The sequence below is a fragment of the Heliconius melpomene genome, chromosome 10, assembly GCF_056956725.1.
Source record: "Heliconius melpomene rosina isolate 202511_hmr_F chromosome 10, ASM5695672v1, whole genome shotgun sequence".
Classification (NCBI taxonomy): domain Eukaryota; kingdom Metazoa; phylum Arthropoda; class Insecta; order Lepidoptera; family Nymphalidae; genus Heliconius; species Heliconius melpomene.
The window spans coordinates 12,168,046-12,187,279 of record NC_140398.1 but is presented as its reverse complement, the minus strand read 5'-3'; the positions used below and the strand labels follow the sequence as shown (position 1 = coordinate 12,187,279).

Genomic DNA, 19,234 nt, shown 5'->3' with positions numbered 1-19,234 from the left:
ATTAATTCTCTAGTAGAGATTCTTATAATACATGCAAGATGTAAAGTTTATTTAGTATTTTGTTAAATATACTAATACAATCATCAGCGTATACGGTACGGTACTGACTACCTTTGGACAATTAGGCATTGGCTTTAAATATTAACTTTAGCATTAAATATTTAAGCTATTTCAAATTTTGTTAAGTATGCTTATAAAATGAAATTTAATGAATACATTACTCGATGACTTACATCAGCCACCATACATGACATTTCTACAGTTATTTCCAGGATTGCAATATATGGTAACACATTTTGACATTAAAATCTTAAAGTTAAACATTTTTTTAATCTATATTTTATGTTGTGTATGTACAATAAATTAACTTAGTGCTCATCTAACAAACAGTTTTTAATCTATTTGTGTTTTACCGTTTTGTACTTTATATTTCTTCTTCGGTTTAATATTATTCCATTTATTAACACTATCATTTACATATAATTGACAAACATAGATTTATTGTTGGGCGTAAGGAGTCGCCAAAATGTCTGCTGAATCAGATATGGACTATTCGGATAATGATGGTGATGATTACGATTATTATGGTGGACAAGACGATTGTGACATGGAAGCAATAGATCGTAGTAAAACTGATCCTGAATACTTTATATATTCTTGTCTAAGAGTAGAAGAAGTAGAAAAATTGTTAAACGAATCGATTGAACTCTTGAGTGATAGCCTTCAAATAACGCCCTCACTCGCTAAGGTAATTTTAGATATCTTTTGGTTCTTCAGTTAGGTGATTTAAATATTTTACTTGTATGAGTAAATATTTACTGCATTTTAGGTAATTTTACACGCTTATGGATGGAATGCTCAAGAAATAATTAATAAATATAAGGAAAATGCCAACGAAGTTCTAGTGTATAGTCGTGTAAAACCACGAATGCCATCAATTCAAGGAAGTTCTAGTCGTACAGTATGTGCGGTATGTGCAAGTACTCCATCAATTCAAAAATATAGTGCATTAGCTTGTGGTCATTATTTTTGCAATGACTGTTGGGCAATGCATTTTGAAGTACAAATAATGCAAGGTACAGTATTTTAAAGGTATTATATATCTCTCATGTTTTATATTTATTAAATATTGTAATATTAAGTTTGATTTATGTCTGCTTAGGTGTTTCAAATACAATACAATGTATGGCTCAAGAATGTGAAGTTAGAGCCCCAGAGGATTTTGTTTTATCACATGTTACAAAACCAGCATTAAGAGAACGTTATCAGCAATTTATGTTTAAGGATCATGTAAAATCACATCCACAGTTGAGATTTTGTCCTGGACCAAACTGTCAGGTGAATATTATTTACATGTTAAATAGTAATTTCAGAAATTATTCAGTAATAGTAATTTGCAATGCTATAAATTAAATGAGATTGGCAGGTTGATAGAGAAATCTATTTGTGGTGTGTTTTTTTTACAAACTGTTGGTGTTTATGTTTTCTATACATTTAGTCATGTCACAAATTTGTAAGCATTTTATAACTCAAATATATTTGGAATCTTTTAATTGATATCTCAAAAATGGTAAAATTATGGCAATAAAAATGGAAATGACCCCTCTACCTGTTGCAATTTGTCTATTTCCCTGCCAATTTACCTGTATAAATATAATTTTTATCTACAGTGGATTTATCAAGCCTGGGTAAGGGAAGGTGCACGAAAAGTGGAATGTCAAGGCTGTGAATTGTTGACTTGTTTTTCTTGTGGAGCTCCACATCATGCACCAACAGACTGCACAACTATTCGTCGTTGGCTCACAAAATGTGCTGATGATTCAGAAACTGCAAATTATATCAGTGCTCACACTAAAGTATGTATTTTATGTGTTTTTTAATCATTGTGTTATTTTATGGGTGTACTTTGTGCTTGGTATAAAGTGTGAGTGTGGGGGTTATGGGTTTACTTCCTGTTTGAGGAAATGAAACATTTAATATTTCCATTTTCTTTGCTCTGGTGTCGAGGCAAAGTGTGGCATTAAGATTCAACACATAAGTACCTCCTAAATTTGGCAGAAAATAGGCTGGGACTGTGTGTGTGAGATAGTGTGACTAAAAAAAAAATATTTGTAGTGTCAGGACAACATTTTGAGCTTTTTAGTTATAAATGAACTTTTCTATAATATTGTGATCAATAGAATAATGTAGTCAATATTGAAGACAATAACTTTAGATTTTATATGGTTTACATAGGCCATCTTAAAAAAAAAAACTTTCAATGTTGCAAACCTTCTTGATTCTGAAAAATAAAGTATACTGCGGGATGAAAATAATTCATACTACTTTTAAATCAAATTCGTGTAATAAGTAATTTTTTACAAATACTATCTAGTAATTGTTTTTGTATTGACCATGGAACAAAAGTTTGTTTTTTTTGTACTTCCTTAAATAGTAAAACTATGTTATCCCTTTTTTTTCAGGATTGTCCTAAATGTCAAATATGTATTGAGAAAAATGGTGGTTGCAATCACATGCAGTGTGGTGCTTGTAGACATGACTTTTGTTGGGTATGCCTAGGCGACTGGAAAAGTCATGGTTCTGAATATTATGAATGCAGCCGCTATAAAGAGGATCCTAATTTAGCAAATGACAGTCAACATGCTCAGGTTGTATTAAGTCAAGTGAAACATTATATTTACAGCAAATAATTTAACTATCGGCACAGTGGTACTGCAAACACAACATTTGTACATTTAATTTCTGGTACACTATTTTCATTTTCTCGTTTTAGTAACAAGACAAATCATTCAACATGCAATATCTCAAAAAATTTATGGAAAATGATCAAGCTAGTGTCTAAATATCAGATACAATTACCCTGCAATATAGAGTGGTAGACAGAGATGCTGGTGTAAATTGGAATATAACATGAAGCTTAAAATAATCTACTAATTAAAATTTTCAATTTCATGTTATAGGCCCGAGAAGCTTTAAAGAAATATTTACACTATTATGAGAGATGGGAGAATCATGCCAGATCTTTAAAATTAGAAGAGCAAACTCTTGCAAGTCTGAAAAGTCGTATCAATCAAAAGGTATGTCAAATAAAAGGTACTATCTAAGTTAAGTTGTTTTTAAGGAGACGTTATGACGACTCAGCACAGCATCAGAGTTAAATGCGATTATCGCATTCCCTATATAAAATAAAAAAAATCATTAACTATGTTATATCTAAAATATTTACACTTTCATGTATTTCAGGTCATGGCCGGAGAGGGTACCTGGATTGATTGGCAATATCTTTGGGATGCGGCTAGATTACTTAAGCGCTGCAGATATACTCTACAATATACCTATCCATTTGCATATTACATGGATGTGGGTCCTAGAAAAGAACTTTTTGAATATCAACAGGTATTAAAAGAAAATTATTTAAAAGTAAAAAAGAAAGTAATTTAATTAAAATATAGAAATAGTACATAAAACTGTTACTACTACATTGTATCTTAAATTATTTCAAATTCTTCACAGGCACAGTTAGAAGCTGAAATAGAAAATTTGTCCTGGAAAGTAGAAAGAGCAGAAACAACAGACAGAGGTGATTTAGAAAATCAAATGGATATTGCAGAAAAAAGAAGAACCACATTGCTCAAAGACTTTTTAGAATTTAATATAAACAATGCCACTAGTAGCAAAGCATAATAGCAAGAACAGATGACAATTGTTACTAAATAGAATGGATGTCAAGCACATTTGTATAAAAATTAAGGAAGCTAGATATTTTCTTTTGCCAAAGTATATTTATTAACATAACTTTGCAATAAAAATTATATAGGTAAAACTATTTTCATTTATATCCCGCCACATCACTTTCTCTTTTTTATGATTTTATATGATTTCATTTAAATATATCATAATCTATTTATTGACCTGAGCGAAGCAAAGCTCTTACTGGTCAAAAGTGTGTTTCGTTGTAATGCTACTCCTAGACCGTTAAGCATAGAGCTCTGAAATTTTGCAGCAACGTTGTGGACGACACGGTAATCCCAGCGAAGTAGTTTTGGTGATAATTGTAATTGTAAATCGTCAAAATGTGTGCCATAGAGTTAGCTGTGGATCAATAAAATTCATTTTCGCGTACGGACAAAACAGGAAATGTCGTAAAAAATTCGCAAAATTTTGCGCAACATAGCTTCGCACAACTCCACCCGCCGTGCACAGCATGTGGCAGATCCTAGTATATCTGTGAAGGCCAGTCGTGGCGCAGGGGGACAAGTGTGCGACTGTAAACACTTTGAAGTTCATTTGGTCGCTCTGGTAATATCGCAAACATCGCAAGTGTTGAGTTCCGCTACTCGACACGCAGTACCTCCAGAATCCGGCGGAAAGTGAGTTACAGAAGTGTTTTAAGACACAAGCGTAGCTTTGCCCGCTTCAACAGTCCTATAGGCTTTTACGGCGACATCGGGTGGGTAAGGAAGAGGGTAGGGCTAGCCGCACACACAATATTATTGTCAATACCATATTGGCAATAATATTGTTCAATACTTGGCCCCCATATTACGCAATGTTATTGACAATATTATCCCCTTGTATTGTATTGTTATCCCCAATAATATTGACAAACCTGCCGCACACGCACAATATTATTGATAATACGTACTTTATTGACAATATTATTGTGCGTCTTTGGTAAGGATATATATGTATGAACACGTGTTATATACAGACTGCACAGTACTGCTTTTAGGAATTTTATAATATAACAATTCTTTATAATTATTTAAAAATAAACAAAACAAATAATATATTATATTGTAAACAAATAATAATATACCATATTGTAAATTGTAACAAAATATATTTTGAATTTATACTAAAAATTAGCAAAACCTAATTTAAATTCAAAATATATTTTATTCCAATTTACAATATGCATAGGCTGTTAAGTTACGATCTTTGACATCTAAACAAAAAAATAATCAAGTTTATATATAGGAGCTGTGTCAACAATGAATGTCACTGGTCGTCTAAAATGGCGACCACGAACGATTCTAAAGCGCCTTTGCGCCAAGTAAAACGAGTACAGTTTGGGATAATTTCTCCAGATGAAATTGTAAGTTTGTTATGAAAAATGCTAAACTGTTTTAAAACAAACATTTGTAAAAACTTACATTTGGATGAAAGAAAATAAAATATTGTGCAAGTGTAATGAGGGACGACTGCGTCGTCTTGTCTGTCCTGTTTATTACGTTTTCAGATAATGTTTACAATGAAATCCAACATAAATATTGCTCTAGAAATGTGTTTTATAGTATAATCATAAAATATATCCTAATAAATATTGATATTACGTCCTTAAATGTTTAAAGCTTTCAAGTTCAACATGGTTTATTATGAGTTTTACGTTAATACTTTACGAAATTTTAGCGACGGATGTCAGTCACAGATGGAGGCATTCGCTTCCCTGAAACTATGGAGGGCGGGAGGCCTAAGATTGGTGGGCTTATGGATCCTAGACAAGGGGTGATAGACAGAAGTTCCAGATGTCAAACATGTGCTGGCAATATGACAGAATGCCCAGGACATTTTGGCCACATAGATTTAGCAAAACCAGTTTTTCATATAGGTTTCATAACTAAAACAATAAAAGTTTTAAGATGTGTTTGCTTTTATTGTTCTAAACTGCTTGTTAGTCCGGTAAATATCAAATGATGTTGTGACAGTTAAATTGATGTTAATAACTGATAAAATGATCCACTAATTTATAAGATAATTATTACAGACAAACCCAAAGATAAAGGAAGTGGTTATGAAATCAAAAGGACAGCCTAGAAAAAGATTGACTTACGTATATGACTTATGTAAAGGTAAAAATATTTGTGAAGGAGGTGAAGATATGGATATTGGTAAAGAAGGGGAAGAAGGTAAAAGGGGTTCAGGTCACGGTGGTTGTGGGCATTACCAACCATCTATTAGACGACAAGGGCTGGATTTGACTGCAGAATGGAAACATGCAAATGAAGATACCCAAGATAAGAAGATCATTATAACAGCTGAGAGAGTATATGAAATTCTTAAACACATTACAGGTATGTGATTTTTTTATTATGTTTTTGCAGATTGACTGGAGCATATGTTATGGCCCACTCATATTTGTCTTTAAGTAAAACTATAGTAAAAGTATAATTGGGATCCCTTCAATAAGCCCTTTCATGTTATGTATCAAACCATACAATCTGTGGAATGTTTTTTGTATTTTATTACACCATAAAGTTATTTTGTCTTTATCTTTTTGCCAAAGCAAAGAACATTAAAATTTATTTCAAATCATTGAGCTTCTTTGTTTTGGATCAATTGAAGTATACTATAATGTGAAGAGACTTAGCATTACATGGATACTCCATGCAGGTGCAAGTCATACTGAAGGGTTGAGAGAACAGAGCAGTGCTCAGGACTTATAACCTGAATATTGAGGTTTAAGAGCCTCCAAAAAAAAATTAAATATAATCTCTCTCAAATTGGAATGAAAGCCAAAATTAGCTCTCATTTAAAAATAGATTATGGCATAACAGCCTCTTAATTTTTTTGTGAAAATATGAAATCAAGTAAGTATTTATATATTTGTGTCTTTTGTAGATGAGGAATCATTTATATTGGGTATGGACCCTAAATTTGCAAGACCAGATTGGATGATAGTTACAGTTTTACCTGTTCCACCATTGGCTGTAAGACCAGCAGTAGTTATGTTTGGATCGGCTAAGAACCAGGATGATTTAACCCATAAACTTGCTGATATAATAAAAGCTAACAATGAATTAATGAGAAATGAACAGTCAGGTGCAGCTGCTCATGTTCTCACAGATAACATAAGGATGTTACAGTTTCATGTGGCTACATTTGTAGACAATGATATGCCTGGAATGCCAAAGTAAGTATAATTACACAATATAAATATAATAATAAAGCTATGCTAGTGCTATGCAAGTGGCAATAGAGACAATGGAGGTGTTTTGATTTATTATTATAAGAGTTTTTTTTTTGTAAATTTAACATAGCCTAGTAGGCAGGGAACTCAATGCTGCTATTTGCCTTGGTACCAGAGTTATGAAACAGAAATATATATTTAAATGAATATTTCATTTCTTCGAGGATTGAACCCATAACCATTTGTGTACAGTTACACTTCATGACACTTAGCCACAACCATCTGGATGAATATTACCACTTGAAATAATTCTTGAAATGATTTCACTATTTAATTTTGTTGAGGAAAATCAGTAATGCATTATTGGATATATTATATTTATTTCCTCATTTGTCATCTTTGGTGAAGTTGTTATGTAATATTTAAAAATGTGTATAGAAAAGATGAGGGTGCTATTTTACAGTTTTGGAGATTAGTAAAGATTTACAAGATATTCATTTATTACCTAAGTTCTTTTGCTACTTCAATGAGAAAAAGGTAGTCAGATATGGGAAATTTCCAATAAAAAACCTTTGCACTTATTTCTTGCAATAGTAATATTGTTGCAAATTGAAATAAATTTAATTAATTGTTTCTGTACAATTTTCCAGAGCCATGCAAAAATCAGGAAAACCACTCAAAGCCATAAAGGCCCGTTTAAAAGGTAAAGAAGGGAGAATCAGAGGAAATCTTATGGGAAAGCGAGTTGACTTTTCTGCCAGAACCGTAATCACTCCTGATCCTAATTTACGTATTGATCAAGTAGGAGTGCCTCGCTCTATTGCTCAAAATTTAACATTCCCAGAACTAGTAACACCATTTAATATAGACCGAATGCAGGAGTTGGTTCGTAGGGGAAATGCACAGTATCCAGGTGCAAAGTATATAGTCCGAGATAATGGAGAAAGAATAGATCTGAGGTTTCATCCAAAGCCATCAGATTTGCATTTACAATATGGATACAAAGTGGAGCGTCACTTGAGAGACGACGATTTGGTTATTTTCAATCGACAGCCAACTTTGCACAAAATGAGTATGATGGGTCACAGGGTGAAAGTATTGCCGTGGTCTACATTTCGTATGAATTTGAGTTGCACTTCGCCGTACAATGCTGATTTTGACGGCGACGAAATGAATTTACATGTACCTCAATCTATGGAAACTCGCGCTGAAGTAGAAAACATACACATAACACCCAGACAAATTATAACTCCACAAGCAAATAAACCTGTCATGGGTATTGTGCAGGACACTTTGACTGCTGTAAGAAAAATGACAAAACGAGATGTTTTTTTAACCAAAGAACAAGTCATGAATTTACTTATGTTTTTGCCAACATGGGATGGCAAAATTCCGCAGCCCTGTATTTTAAAACCACAACCACTTTGGACTGGAAAACAAATATTTACTCTAATCATTCCTGGAAATGTAAATATGGTTCGGACACATTCCACTCATCCTGATGAAGAAGATGATGGACCATATAATTGGATATCTCCTGGAGACACTAAAGTTATAGTAGAACATGGAGAGCTACTCATGGGTATTCTGTGTAAAAAATCTTTGGGTGCCTCTGCAGGTTCCTTGCTTCATATTTGCATGTTAGAGTTAGGTCATGAGACTGCTGGACGATTCTATGGTAATATTCAAACAGTAATCAATAATTGGCTACTGCTGGAAGGTCACTCGATTGGTATTGGCGATACGATTGCCGATCCTCAAACATATCAAGAAATTCAGAAAGCTATAGTCAAAGCTAAAGATGATGTAATAGAGGTAATTCAAAAGGCGCACAACATGGAACTCGAACCAACTCCAGGTAACACTCTGAGGCAGACATTCGAAAATCAAGTAAATCGCATTCTGAACGACGCTCGTGACAAGACTGGAGGCTCAGCTAAGAAGTCTTTAACTGAATACAATAACTTAAAGGCTATGGTGGTGGCTGGTTCTAAAGGTTCCAACATTAACATCTCACAGGTTATTGCTTGTGTAGGGCAACAGAACGTTGAAGGAAAGCGTATTCCGTTCGGTTTTCGTAAAAGAACATTGCCACATTTCATCAAAGACGATTACGGTCCAGAATCTAGAGGTTTCGTCGAAAATTCATACCTTGCCGGCTTGACACCCTCTGAGTTTTATTTCCACGCCATGGGAGGTCGTGAAGGTCTCATTGATACCGCTGTAAAAACTGCTGAAACTGGTTACATTCAGCGTCGTTTAATAAAGGCTATGGAGTCAGTTATGGTACATTATGATGGAACTGTCCGTAATTCTGTCGGGCAGTTGATTCAATTGCGGTACGGGGAGGATGGTCTCGCGGGTGAGACTGTAGAATTCCAGAATATGCCGACAGTCAAACTATCTAACAAAGCATTTGAGAAGAAGTTTAAATTTGATCCGACCAATGAAAGATATTTGAAAAGAATATTCAATGAGGAAATTATTAAAGAGCTTACAGAGTCTGGCTATGTTATTGGCGATCTAGAAAGCGAATGGGAACAATTATGTAAAGACAGAGAAATATTGCGGCAAATTTTCCCCAGTGGTGAGTCTAAAGTTGTACTGCCTTGCAACTTTAGAAGAATGATTTGGAATGTACAAAAGATTTTCCACATTAACAAGAGATTACCTACTGACTTGAGTCCAATTAAGGTTATACAGGGGGTTAAGGATCTTTTGAAAAAATGCGTGATAGTAGCTGGTGATGATCGATTGTCAAAACAAGCTAATGAGAATGCGACATTACTGTTCCAATGTCTAGTAAGGTCTACATTATGCACAAAATTTGTTTCTGAAGAATACAGGCTTTCAAGTGAAGCGTTTGAATGGTTGATTGGAGAAATAGAGACAAGGTTCCAACAAGCGCAAGTGAATCCTGGAGAAATGGTTGGAGCCCTGGCCGCCCAGTCACTCGGAGAGCCCGCCACTCAGATGACACTGAACACTTTCCACTTTGCTGGTGTGTCATCCAAAAACGTAACTCTCGGTGTGCCGCGTCTTAAGGAAATTATTAACATTTCTAAAAAACCGAAAGCGCCTTCACTCACAGTCTTTCTTACTGGCGGAGCAGCTAGAGACGCAGAAAAGGCCAAAAATGTACTATGTAGATTGGAACACACTACATTACGTAAAGTCACTGCCAATACTGCTATTTACTACGATCCTGACCCACAAAATACTGTTATTAGCGAAGATCAAGAGTTCGTTAATGTTTATTATGAAATGCCTGACTTTGACCCAACAAAAATTTCACCATGGTTACTTCGTATCGAATTGGACCGTAAAAGGATGACTGATAAAAAATTAACTATGGAGCAAATTGCAGAGAAAATTAATGCTGGGTTCGGTGACGACCTTAACTGTATCTTTAACGATGATAACGCAGAAAAACTTGTGTTACGTATTAGAATTATGAATAATGAAGAGAGTAAATTCCAAGATAATGATGAAGAAACTGTTGATAAGATGGAAGATGACATGTTCTTGCGATGTATCGAAGCTAATATGTTGTCTGATATGACATTGCAAGGTATAGAAGCAATCGCCAAAGTGTACATGCACTTGCCCCAGACTGAAGCTAAGAAGCGTATTATAATAACTGATCAGGGTGAATTTAAAGCAATAGCGGAATGGTTATTGGAAACTGACGGTACTTCCTTAATGAAAGTATTATCAGAACGCGATGTAGACCCGATAAGAACCTTCAGTAACGACATTTGCGAAATCTTCCAAGTGCTCGGAATAGAAGCTGTACGTAAATCAGTTGAAAAGGAAATGAACGCTGTGTTGCAATTCTACGGTTTATACGTAAACTACCGTCATCTTGCCTTACTTTGTGACGTCATGACGGCTAAAGGTCATCTTATGGCTATCACTCGTCACGGTATCAACAGGCAAGACACTGGAGCTCTCATGAGGTGCTCTTTCGAAGAAACTGTCGACGTCCTGCTGGATGCAGCAAGTCACGCTGAAGTAGATCCTATGAGAGGTGTATCAGAAAATATTATTATGGGACAGTTACCTAGAATGGGAACTGGTAAATATATTTTTTATTTACATATTTTACATAATATGTTATTTACATTTTTAATTTATTTAATATTTTAGTTATTCTATATTTTGATTAATAAAAAGAGCTATAAATGAGTTTAATATTTTTAAAATTTGTGTTAATTTTTTATTTAAAATTATAGCTGTGATAAATTGCTACTTAGTTAAAATTTTACTAATAAACCACTGTTTATTAGTAAAATTTTACATAATATCACTATATTACAGGTTGTTTCGATCTGTTATTGGATGCGGAGAAGTGTAAACATGGTATGGAAATGGGTGGCCTGGGTGTTGGTATGGGAGTTGGAGGCGGCATGTACTTTGGTGTAGGAACACCATCAATGACTCCACTCATGACACCTTGGTCCAATCAAAACACACCTGGATATGGAAGCAGTGTTTGGTCTCCTGGGCAAGGTAAATAAGATATATATATTTTGTTAACTACAGGACTTTCTCTTATGGGTGATCTATGATTTATATAATTTGTTTATTTTCAGTGGGTAGCAGTATGACTCCAGGTGGTCCTTCATTTTCGCCATCTGGTGCTTCGGATGCGTCAGGATTATCACCAGCTTACAGCAGTTCGTGGTCGCCTCAACCAGGATCTCCAGGGTCACCCGGAGCTCCTTTGTCTCCTTACGCTTCGCCAGCTGGAGCCTCTCCGTCATATTCACCAACAAGCCCAGTGTATGCCGCTCCATCGCCGAGCCTTACCCCCACGTCCCCGCACTATTCCCCTACAAGTCCTTCATATTCGCCGACGTCACCTCACTATTCTCCAACATCACCAATATATTCTCCGACTTCGCCCAGCTACTCACCAACCTCGCCTGGTTACTCTCCCACATCGCCATCCTACTCGCCGACGTCCCCCAGCTATTCACCGACGTCGCCAAGTTATTCACCGACGAGTCCGGCATATTCGCCAACATCACCTAGCTACTCTGCTACTTCTCCGAGTTACTCGCCAACAAGTCCCTCGTATTCACCAACTAGTCCGTCCTATTCGCCAACCAGTGCCGCTTATTCTCCTACATCTCCTGGTTATTCACCGTCTTCACCGAGCTATTCACCAACGAGCCCGGCGTACAGTCCAGCATCTCTTAGCTATTCTCCATCTTCTCCAAATTACACACCAACAGCTCCGGCATATTCTCCAACCAGTCCTTCATATTCTCCAACATATTCTCCTACTTCACCCAGCTACTCGCCATCCTCGCCGAAGTACTCGCCGTCACCGAACTATTCGCCGACATCTCCGTCACTCGCCGGAGGAAGCCCCACGTATTCACCAACAAATCCTCAATACATGCCAAAAAGTCCTCAATACTCGCCGACGAGTACTGCATATTCGCCTTCTTCCCCACAACATCCAGGAAGTACCCAGTATTCACCTTCTTCCCCAAATTATTCACCTTCACCAAATTACTCGCCATCATCACCAGGGTATTCACCGTCATCAACGAAATATTCGCCAACCTCGCCGACGTTCACTCCTACATCCTCAAATTATTCTCCAACATCACCAGCTTATTCACCTTCTTCGGCAGGTCCTTCTTCATACTCACCTACTTCACCAAACTATTCACCGACGTCACCATCTCATGACGATATGGATGATTAAACAATAATAGAAATTACACATTATTTTGTTTCAAATCATCTTTGACAATTTAAGTGTTATAGATATTAAAACGTTTAAAGCGCAAGACTTATTACCTATGTGTAATTAAAATGTATTGAACGTCTTTTTTATTAATAATGATAATAATACAAGTCTTGTAGTAACCAGTCCTTTAAGGACAAAAAAAACATAAATAACAAAAAGAACATAAAAAACTGTACTGTACTATGTGTATAACATTTAATGTGGCACACACTTAGAATAAGATGTAATTTATGTAATAATGTTAATAAAAAGAAAATAAATGTTTTTCTTATACCAAATTTGTTAACGATAATGAGGTATCTTGATTCATCCAAATATTTATAACATTAAAATTACATAAGTATATTCAAACAATATTTTTTTAGAAAAAATAAAACATTTATTTTTCATAACTTTTCTTACTTTCTTATTAGTTTGATTGGTACAAAATATTCAAATTAAATGGTTTTAAGTTGCTACATTGTATTATCAATTCTTATTGTTTATTAAAACATACGTCAAGTACCTTTTTGTGCATTTCAAAAGAAGTTTTTAATTATTTTTTAAGTTTAATTTAGATTTTAAGATTTAGAAATAGGCATAACTTTAACAGAAACCTTTGAAAACTTTATGATTATTTTTTTAATAAATGATTAAAAGTTAGATTCCGTGTATCATTTAATCTATTATGTAGAATTGTAATTTTATTTAATAAAGTATACATAAATACACGCAAAGGAGTTTTATTAATTAGCACATAGCAAGGTATGCAGAGGGAGCCTCAGACACTAGTGTCAAATTCTGGAATCATTGCGTTTTGAGTAGCTTGCGCTAATATATTAAACTAGCGGACGCGCGCAGCTTTGCTTGCGTAATTAGGGGTGAATTCTAATAAACCAAGAAACATGTGTTCAATGAAATATTTTTAAGAGTCTAAATTTAAAATTTTATAAAAATCGGTGGCGATTTAAAGATTTTTCCATACAAACTTTCAACCCCTTATTTGCACCCTTAGGGGGTGAATTCTAGAAAACCATGAAACACATGTTCAATTAAATATTTTTAAGAGTCTAAATTAAAAATTTTATATTAATCGGTGGCGTTTTAAAGATTTTTCCATACAAACTTTCAACCCTTTATTTGCACCCTTAGGGGAAGATTTCTAGAAAACCATGAAACATGTGTTCAATTAAATACTTTTAAGAGTCTGAATTTCAAATTTTATAAGAATCGGTGCCGATTTAATTTTTTTTCAATACAAACTTTCAACCCCTTATTTGTACCCTTAGGGGGAAAATTCTTGAAAACAATGAAACACGTATTCAATTAAATTCTTTTAAAAATCTAAATTTCAAATTTTATAAGAATCGGTGCCGATTTAATTTTTTTTCCATACAAACTTTCAACCCCTTTAGGGTTAAAATTTTTCAAAATCCCTTCTTAGTGGATGTCCAGATTACGAAAGTAAACATCTGCCCAAATATCATGTTTCTACGCACAGCGGTTACGGCTGTGCGTGCGTCTTACCTCAGTCAGTGAGGACAAGTCCTTTTATATATATATGTATACCACTCGAGTGGGAATTGAATTCACGTTTTTGAAATTTCTTTGAGTGGGAAATGAATCTATTTTATGTTTTTAAATTTCTATCTCGATTTAAAAAATGAGCGCCGTATGGATGTTTGGGTACATATTTAATAATTATGCTTAAGCCTCTACTTCATATTTTTAAATAAATAATTAGAAATATTATTTTAGTCATAGAGTATAAATGGAAATAATACAAAACGAAGTGTTCAATTACCGTATTTAATCGTAATCTAAAAACCATAATACAATCAGTTGTATTACATATACTTATTTCAACCAAATAATTATATTTATGCTTCTTATATTAACTACGTATAATACATATCAGATATATTAAATTAATTTGGAAGATATTTGACGTGAAGGGTTATACTTCCTGCACCTACGTAATATAAAATTAAATTCCTACCTAAATAATTGAGCTGCAACATTCACAATATTGTCACATATACATATTTGTCGTCATCTATAATAATTATAATATAATGCATTTAATAATAAATTAGCCGTTATAATTAATTATTACTGCATCGATTTCTTATTATTCTTACAGGAATCTAAGTAACGGTAAAATAAATCCATTCCATGAGACCAGGAAAAATACAGAAATACTTAGTCTGCGCTTTTGGCGCAATAAAAGTATGGAAAGAAACTAAAAAAATGCCTAATAACATTATACAATAATTTTTTAAAGAATTTCAATAAAGCTTCAAAAATTTCTACGCCACTTATTTTTTTAAATAAACTTACTTTTTTTTTTTAAGTTTTTTTTAATTTCACGCTGCATACGAAAATAGTAGGGTCGGCAGAGGGAACCTTGTGTTAATACATTCCATTTCCCATGCACAGTTATAAAGTTATTTTTTATTATCCTAAAGTAATGTTCAATAGATGATAACTTCTTCACAAAATGGAACTTAGAGTCAATTAATGGTGCCATAGCAAAAATTAATTTCGTAATTTACAATATTTTCTATGGGTATTATCTATTTTTTTTTAATTCTAGGACTTAGGGTAGGACTTACAATCAGTTTCATCGTTGACAATTTATAAAATTACGTAAAAATTTAGTTAATCCAATACTATTGTGCTTTCCATAAACATCGAACACAGCCATTTTATAATTCTATATACCTAAGTATTTTTCAATTATCTACGACACGATTAGGTTCATACAATTTCTAATATAAGTTTTTATATAATATAATTATGTGAAGTGAAAGATATTACAGAAAAATAGAATGAGCTCAGTGAGTAAAATAGTAAGTAATAATTTTTTAGTTTGTCCAACGTGTAAGCTTTTTATTTTAAGGATTAGGTACTTAGGTATTGCACAAATATGTTATTGGTGAGATCTATTCTTCTTCAGATTATTATCTTTTAATTATTTTAAGGAAGCATCTAAATGTGTTAGGTAAACATTATCGTACTTGCTTACCTCTATTTTTACTATAGGTACATTCGCGGTAATATTTCACTACAATATATTAATATAAATATTTAACGAAGATACAAATTTGTTATATTTATCAATAAAAAGGAACTATGTGGATCGATTTGTTTTGTTAATAAAATTATATTATACAATTATATATTCCAAATAATATTAAATTCGATTAAGAATATTTAGGTAGGTACTATCCATATGTTAGCTTATTTTCCTCTATAGATTTCAATGATGCGATCCTGATCGACGTACTCAAATATATGAGGAGCATCCATTAAGATACCCACAGTGCCGGCAGTGGTCACGAGAAAGAATATATATAATTGCAGTCTATCAATAACCATTGCTACATACTTCCAGTCCTCTCGAGTCTGAAAAAAGATGTCACATTGAAAAACAAAAACTTTATATGTAAATATTTCATAGCGTCAATTTTTATAAACAGAATTTATAACCTGAATGTAAAGATCTTCATTGCGTAAATGTTCTGCTATAAATTCAACTGCTTCAGTGGCTTTGGCCGCTTCAGGAGATAGTAAAAGTGAATCTGAACTCTCCGACTCACGTCTTTCACCGAGGCCGAGTCCCCCAAGAGCACCAAGTCCACCGAGTGCTCCCACTTCGCCTCCACCGGATGCACGATTTATTTTGCAATTGGGATGATGAAGATCTGATAGTTCCATTGCTTCCATTTTACTTTGTTTTGCTCCTATTGCGCTATGTAATTGAATTTAATTAAAATGTTAAATAAGTTTATAATTTTCTACATTTATTCTAGTAAGGATTTTTATGAATTATACTTATACATACCTTATATGTTTTGGTAAGTCGTGGGGTGCCGCTGCATGCGGTGGAGCTCCCATACCAGGCATCTCCATCATCCATCGCAAACGTGTCTTACGAGGACGACGCATGAGAAGGGCTGCCGGTAAATAGTGCAAGAAAACACTACGAATCCATAATGGCATTCTGCAAATATAAGAATATAATATATACTTTTATCTTTAAATTTTAATTGTTAAATAAATATTTTTTATCTTCTGTTACCTATGTGTTCTCGGGCCTCTGAAATTCCAGTTAATGATAATTACCGTAACAAGAATACTGACTGTATTCATAATAAACGTAAAAAGGAGATATTTCGCGATAAGTGGAAGTACAAGTGAAGTTGGCGGAAGAATTTTCGATACCAATAACAGAAACACGACCAGTGACAGCAAAATGCTTATACCCAGAGTCACCTGAAAGAAAAAACAATATTATAATCCGTCGATTATTCGAAATATATCAAATAAGTTAATGCCTTGAATATAGTGCTTACTTTTTCTCCAGCTTCCGCAGGTAAATAAAAAACAAGAACACATAGAAATGAAATCAAAACTGTTGGCAAAATTAAGTTAACTGTATAGAACAGAGTCTTCCTTCTGATAATAATATAAAATGTAATATCGGTTTCGGTTGGGTGGTTTCCTTCGTATATATTCAAGTATGCAGGTACTTCGATTATATCCCATGTGCCAGACTTCCAATAGTCAGAAAGATCTACGAAATTTTTATTATTGTACAAAGCAAGTGACACTTGATCACCGTTAAACGTCCACGATCCAAACTTCATGATACATGTTTGCTGGTCAAACGGAAAGTATGTCACGTCGATGGTGCAAGAACTCTGGAACAAAACATATTGGTATTCAATAAATCTTATAAGGGCACCTTACAATAAATTTCACGCAATTACAAACAAGTCGTTCTTTTTTACCTGGTAAATAGCAGGGGGAACCCATAAGACTTCTCCATTTGGATAGATTAAAACGTTAGATTTATATCGTACTTCATAGTTTCCATCAGCGCTATAATAAAAATAATGCCATTATAACATTGTTTATACTTACAGTATCTAATAGCATATAAATATATGTTTAAATTCCTTACTTATTAAAAAGCACAATGTCAGGTTTCCATACTTTGTCAGGGGGCAGTCTCAGCACACCAATACCACCGTAATCGGCTTCATCCCACATAAGTTGATAATCCATCCATACCAGTCGTAGCCAAACATTTGACTTCATGATTTGATTTTTTTCATTCTGTAAAAAGACGATTTCTTTTTATATTGCACGTAGCTATCTCCTATTATGTATTATTATTTTAATTAATTTTTAAAGTATGTTTCCTTGTGAAATAAAATTGTAAGAAAATCACTTACAACATTAATAAGTTGAACAAAGGCAAGGCCAAATCGTACATCCACTTTTTGTGTCATGTTTTGAACGGGCCGGATGAGCTTGTTGTACCCACGGAACAGATCTCGAACTAACCTCTCTTCGTCCTCTGAACACCATCCTGGGTAAATAAAAAATGGGTCATCCAAATCTTTCTAACAAGAAATATTCGTTAAATGTTTTTTTATTATATAGCAATAAGAAATTAAGAATCAAGTAAAATAATAAACGCCAAAAAACGTATAGAATTATTATTTTTAATTTATCTATTGATATATATGAAATGAATGGAAACCAATTAACTGGTTCATCAATAAAATTTAAATTTCAAAGTTCAAAATGTCTAAGGAGTGTCCGCTGTATTACGCTGATGCTGCAACTACGATCAATAAGGACCACTTCGTGAGATGTGAAGGTATCAATGTCGGATCAAAGGTTTTAATATTTTTTTTCTTCTTTCACAAAATCTAATGCACTGTTAGAAAATAATACTTTGTAAATAATGAGATTCGTATTTTATATACTTATTAAAAATATTGATTATAAAATAGACGGACAAGTATTTAATAACTCTTTGATATAATATACATTTTGATTTAAAATATGTTTAATATTATTTTTATTTTATTTGTAGTTTTAAATTAAATATTGTTTTTGAACTTTGCTAATTACTTTGCACGGTTGTAGAAATTTTAGGGCTGCATATCTAATCATAATGTTGAATTAAATAATTTGAATATATGCAGTAGCATCGCATACCTGAATAGAGAGCTGCAAGAAGAGCAATAACCAGGAATCGTACGCGCGACCCTGCCGTCATGGCGGCCGCCACTGCCGCACGCGGCACCGCGTCACGCCAGCGCCCTGCGACCGCCGCCCTCGGCCCGCCGCCCGCGCCCTCAGCCCGCCGCCCGCCCGCCTGTCCGCCCGCCTGTCCGCCCGCCTACACCGCGTGCTTGCAGATTACTTCGCTCTTTCAAACAGGCTCGTACCGAATGTAGAACATTTTCAGAACCCCATATAATTACTTGTAATCATGGACATAGTATAATTATGTATCGAAAATTAATTTAATTTCTAAATATGTTTTTTTATTATATTTATTAAGTTACTCTGTTATCATATATATTTCTAATATTTCAAATTAATTATATACTGGTATGTAAAATTTCTTTCGAAATGTGCATAAAAGCTAATTAAGTTTTCATTAAAAATTTGTGATATTTGTTTTATTATTTTAATCAAAACCGCAGCCTTAATAATGAAAAAATGTTAATATTTTTATAATATGGTGTGGTACAATATAACTGTAAAATATT

At 33.9% G+C, this 19,234-nt stretch overlaps 3 protein-coding genes across 3 annotated transcripts; 2 read left to right on the top strand and 1 right to left on the bottom strand.

Annotated features, from left to right (window-relative positions):
• The first annotated feature begins 316 nt into the window (after positions 1-316).
• On the top strand, positions 317-3,823 carry ari-2 (E3 ubiquitin-protein ligase ari-2). Its single transcript, XM_085192008.1, has 8 exons — positions 317-748; positions 830-1,076; positions 1,163-1,338; positions 1,671-1,856; positions 2,463-2,648; positions 2,961-3,077; positions 3,244-3,396; positions 3,514-3,823. The coding sequence occupies exons 1-8, from the start codon at positions 527-529 to the stop codon at positions 3,682-3,684; spliced, it is 1,458 nt and encodes a 485-aa protein (XP_085048134.1). The 5' UTR covers positions 317-526; the 3' UTR covers positions 3,685-3,823.
• Positions 3,824-4,979: 1,156 nt separating this feature from the next.
• Positions 4,980-13,319, top strand: Polr2A (RNA polymerase II subunit RpII215). Its single transcript, XM_085190948.1, has 7 exons — positions 4,980-5,098; positions 5,413-5,682; positions 5,768-6,074; positions 6,622-6,913; positions 7,561-10,988; positions 11,231-11,422; positions 11,506-13,319. Exons 1-7 carry the CDS (start codon positions 5,018-5,020, stop codon positions 12,630-12,632), a joined length of 5,697 nt encoding a protein of 1,898 aa, XP_085047074.1. The 5' UTR covers positions 4,980-5,017; the 3' UTR covers positions 12,633-13,319.
• A 1,130-nt stretch (positions 13,320-14,449) lies between these two features.
• On the bottom strand, positions 14,450-18,756 carry nAChRbeta1 (nicotinic acetylcholine receptor beta1). Its single transcript, XM_085192001.1, has 9 exons — positions 18,675-18,756; positions 17,900-18,036; positions 17,626-17,780; positions 17,453-17,543; positions 17,015-17,362; positions 16,741-16,934; positions 16,504-16,662; positions 16,149-16,410; positions 14,450-16,064 (listed from the first exon to the last, which is right to left on the bottom strand). The coding sequence occupies exons 1-9, from the start codon at positions 18,733-18,735 to the stop codon at positions 15,900-15,902; spliced, it is 1,572 nt and encodes a 523-aa protein (XP_085048127.1). The 5' UTR covers positions 18,736-18,756; the 3' UTR covers positions 14,450-15,899.
• Between the last annotated feature and the right edge of the window lie 478 nt (positions 18,757-19,234).

Bases quoted from the DNA above. Each gene is read 5' to 3' on its own strand.
- ari-2 (XM_085192008.1), top strand. From the start codon at position 527: ATGTCTGCTGAATCAGATATGGACTATTCGGATAATGATGGTGATGAT. The intron at 1,077-1,162 runs GTACAGTATTTT...ATGTCTGCTTAG, and splicing joins TGAAGTACAAATAATGCAAG to GTGTTTCAAATACAATACAA. The intron at 1,857-2,462 runs GTATGTATTTTA...CTTTTTTTTCAG, and splicing joins ATATCAGTGCTCACACTAAA to GATTGTCCTAAATGTCAAAT.
- Polr2A (XM_085190948.1), top strand. From the start codon at position 5,018: ATGGCGACCACGAACGATTCTAAAGCGCCTTTGCGCCAAGTAAAACGA. The intron at 6,075-6,621 runs GTATGTGATTTT...TGTCTTTTGTAG, and splicing joins AATTCTTAAACACATTACAG to ATGAGGAATCATTTATATTG. The intron at 10,989-11,230 runs GTAAATATATTT...ACTATATTACAG, and splicing joins GTTACCTAGAATGGGAACTG to GTTGTTTCGATCTGTTATTG.
- nAChRbeta1 (XM_085192001.1), bottom strand. From the start codon at position 18,735: ATGACGGCAGGGTCGCGCGTACGATTCCTGGTTATTGCTCTTCTTGCA. The intron at 16,935-17,014 runs GTAAGCACTATA...TTTTTCTTTCAG, and splicing joins CTGCGGAAGCTGGAGAAAAA to GTGACTCTGGGTATAAGCAT. The intron at 16,663-16,740 runs GTAACAGAAGAT...TTATATTTGCAG, and splicing joins AGAGGCCCGAGAACACATAG to AATGCCATTATGGATTCGTA.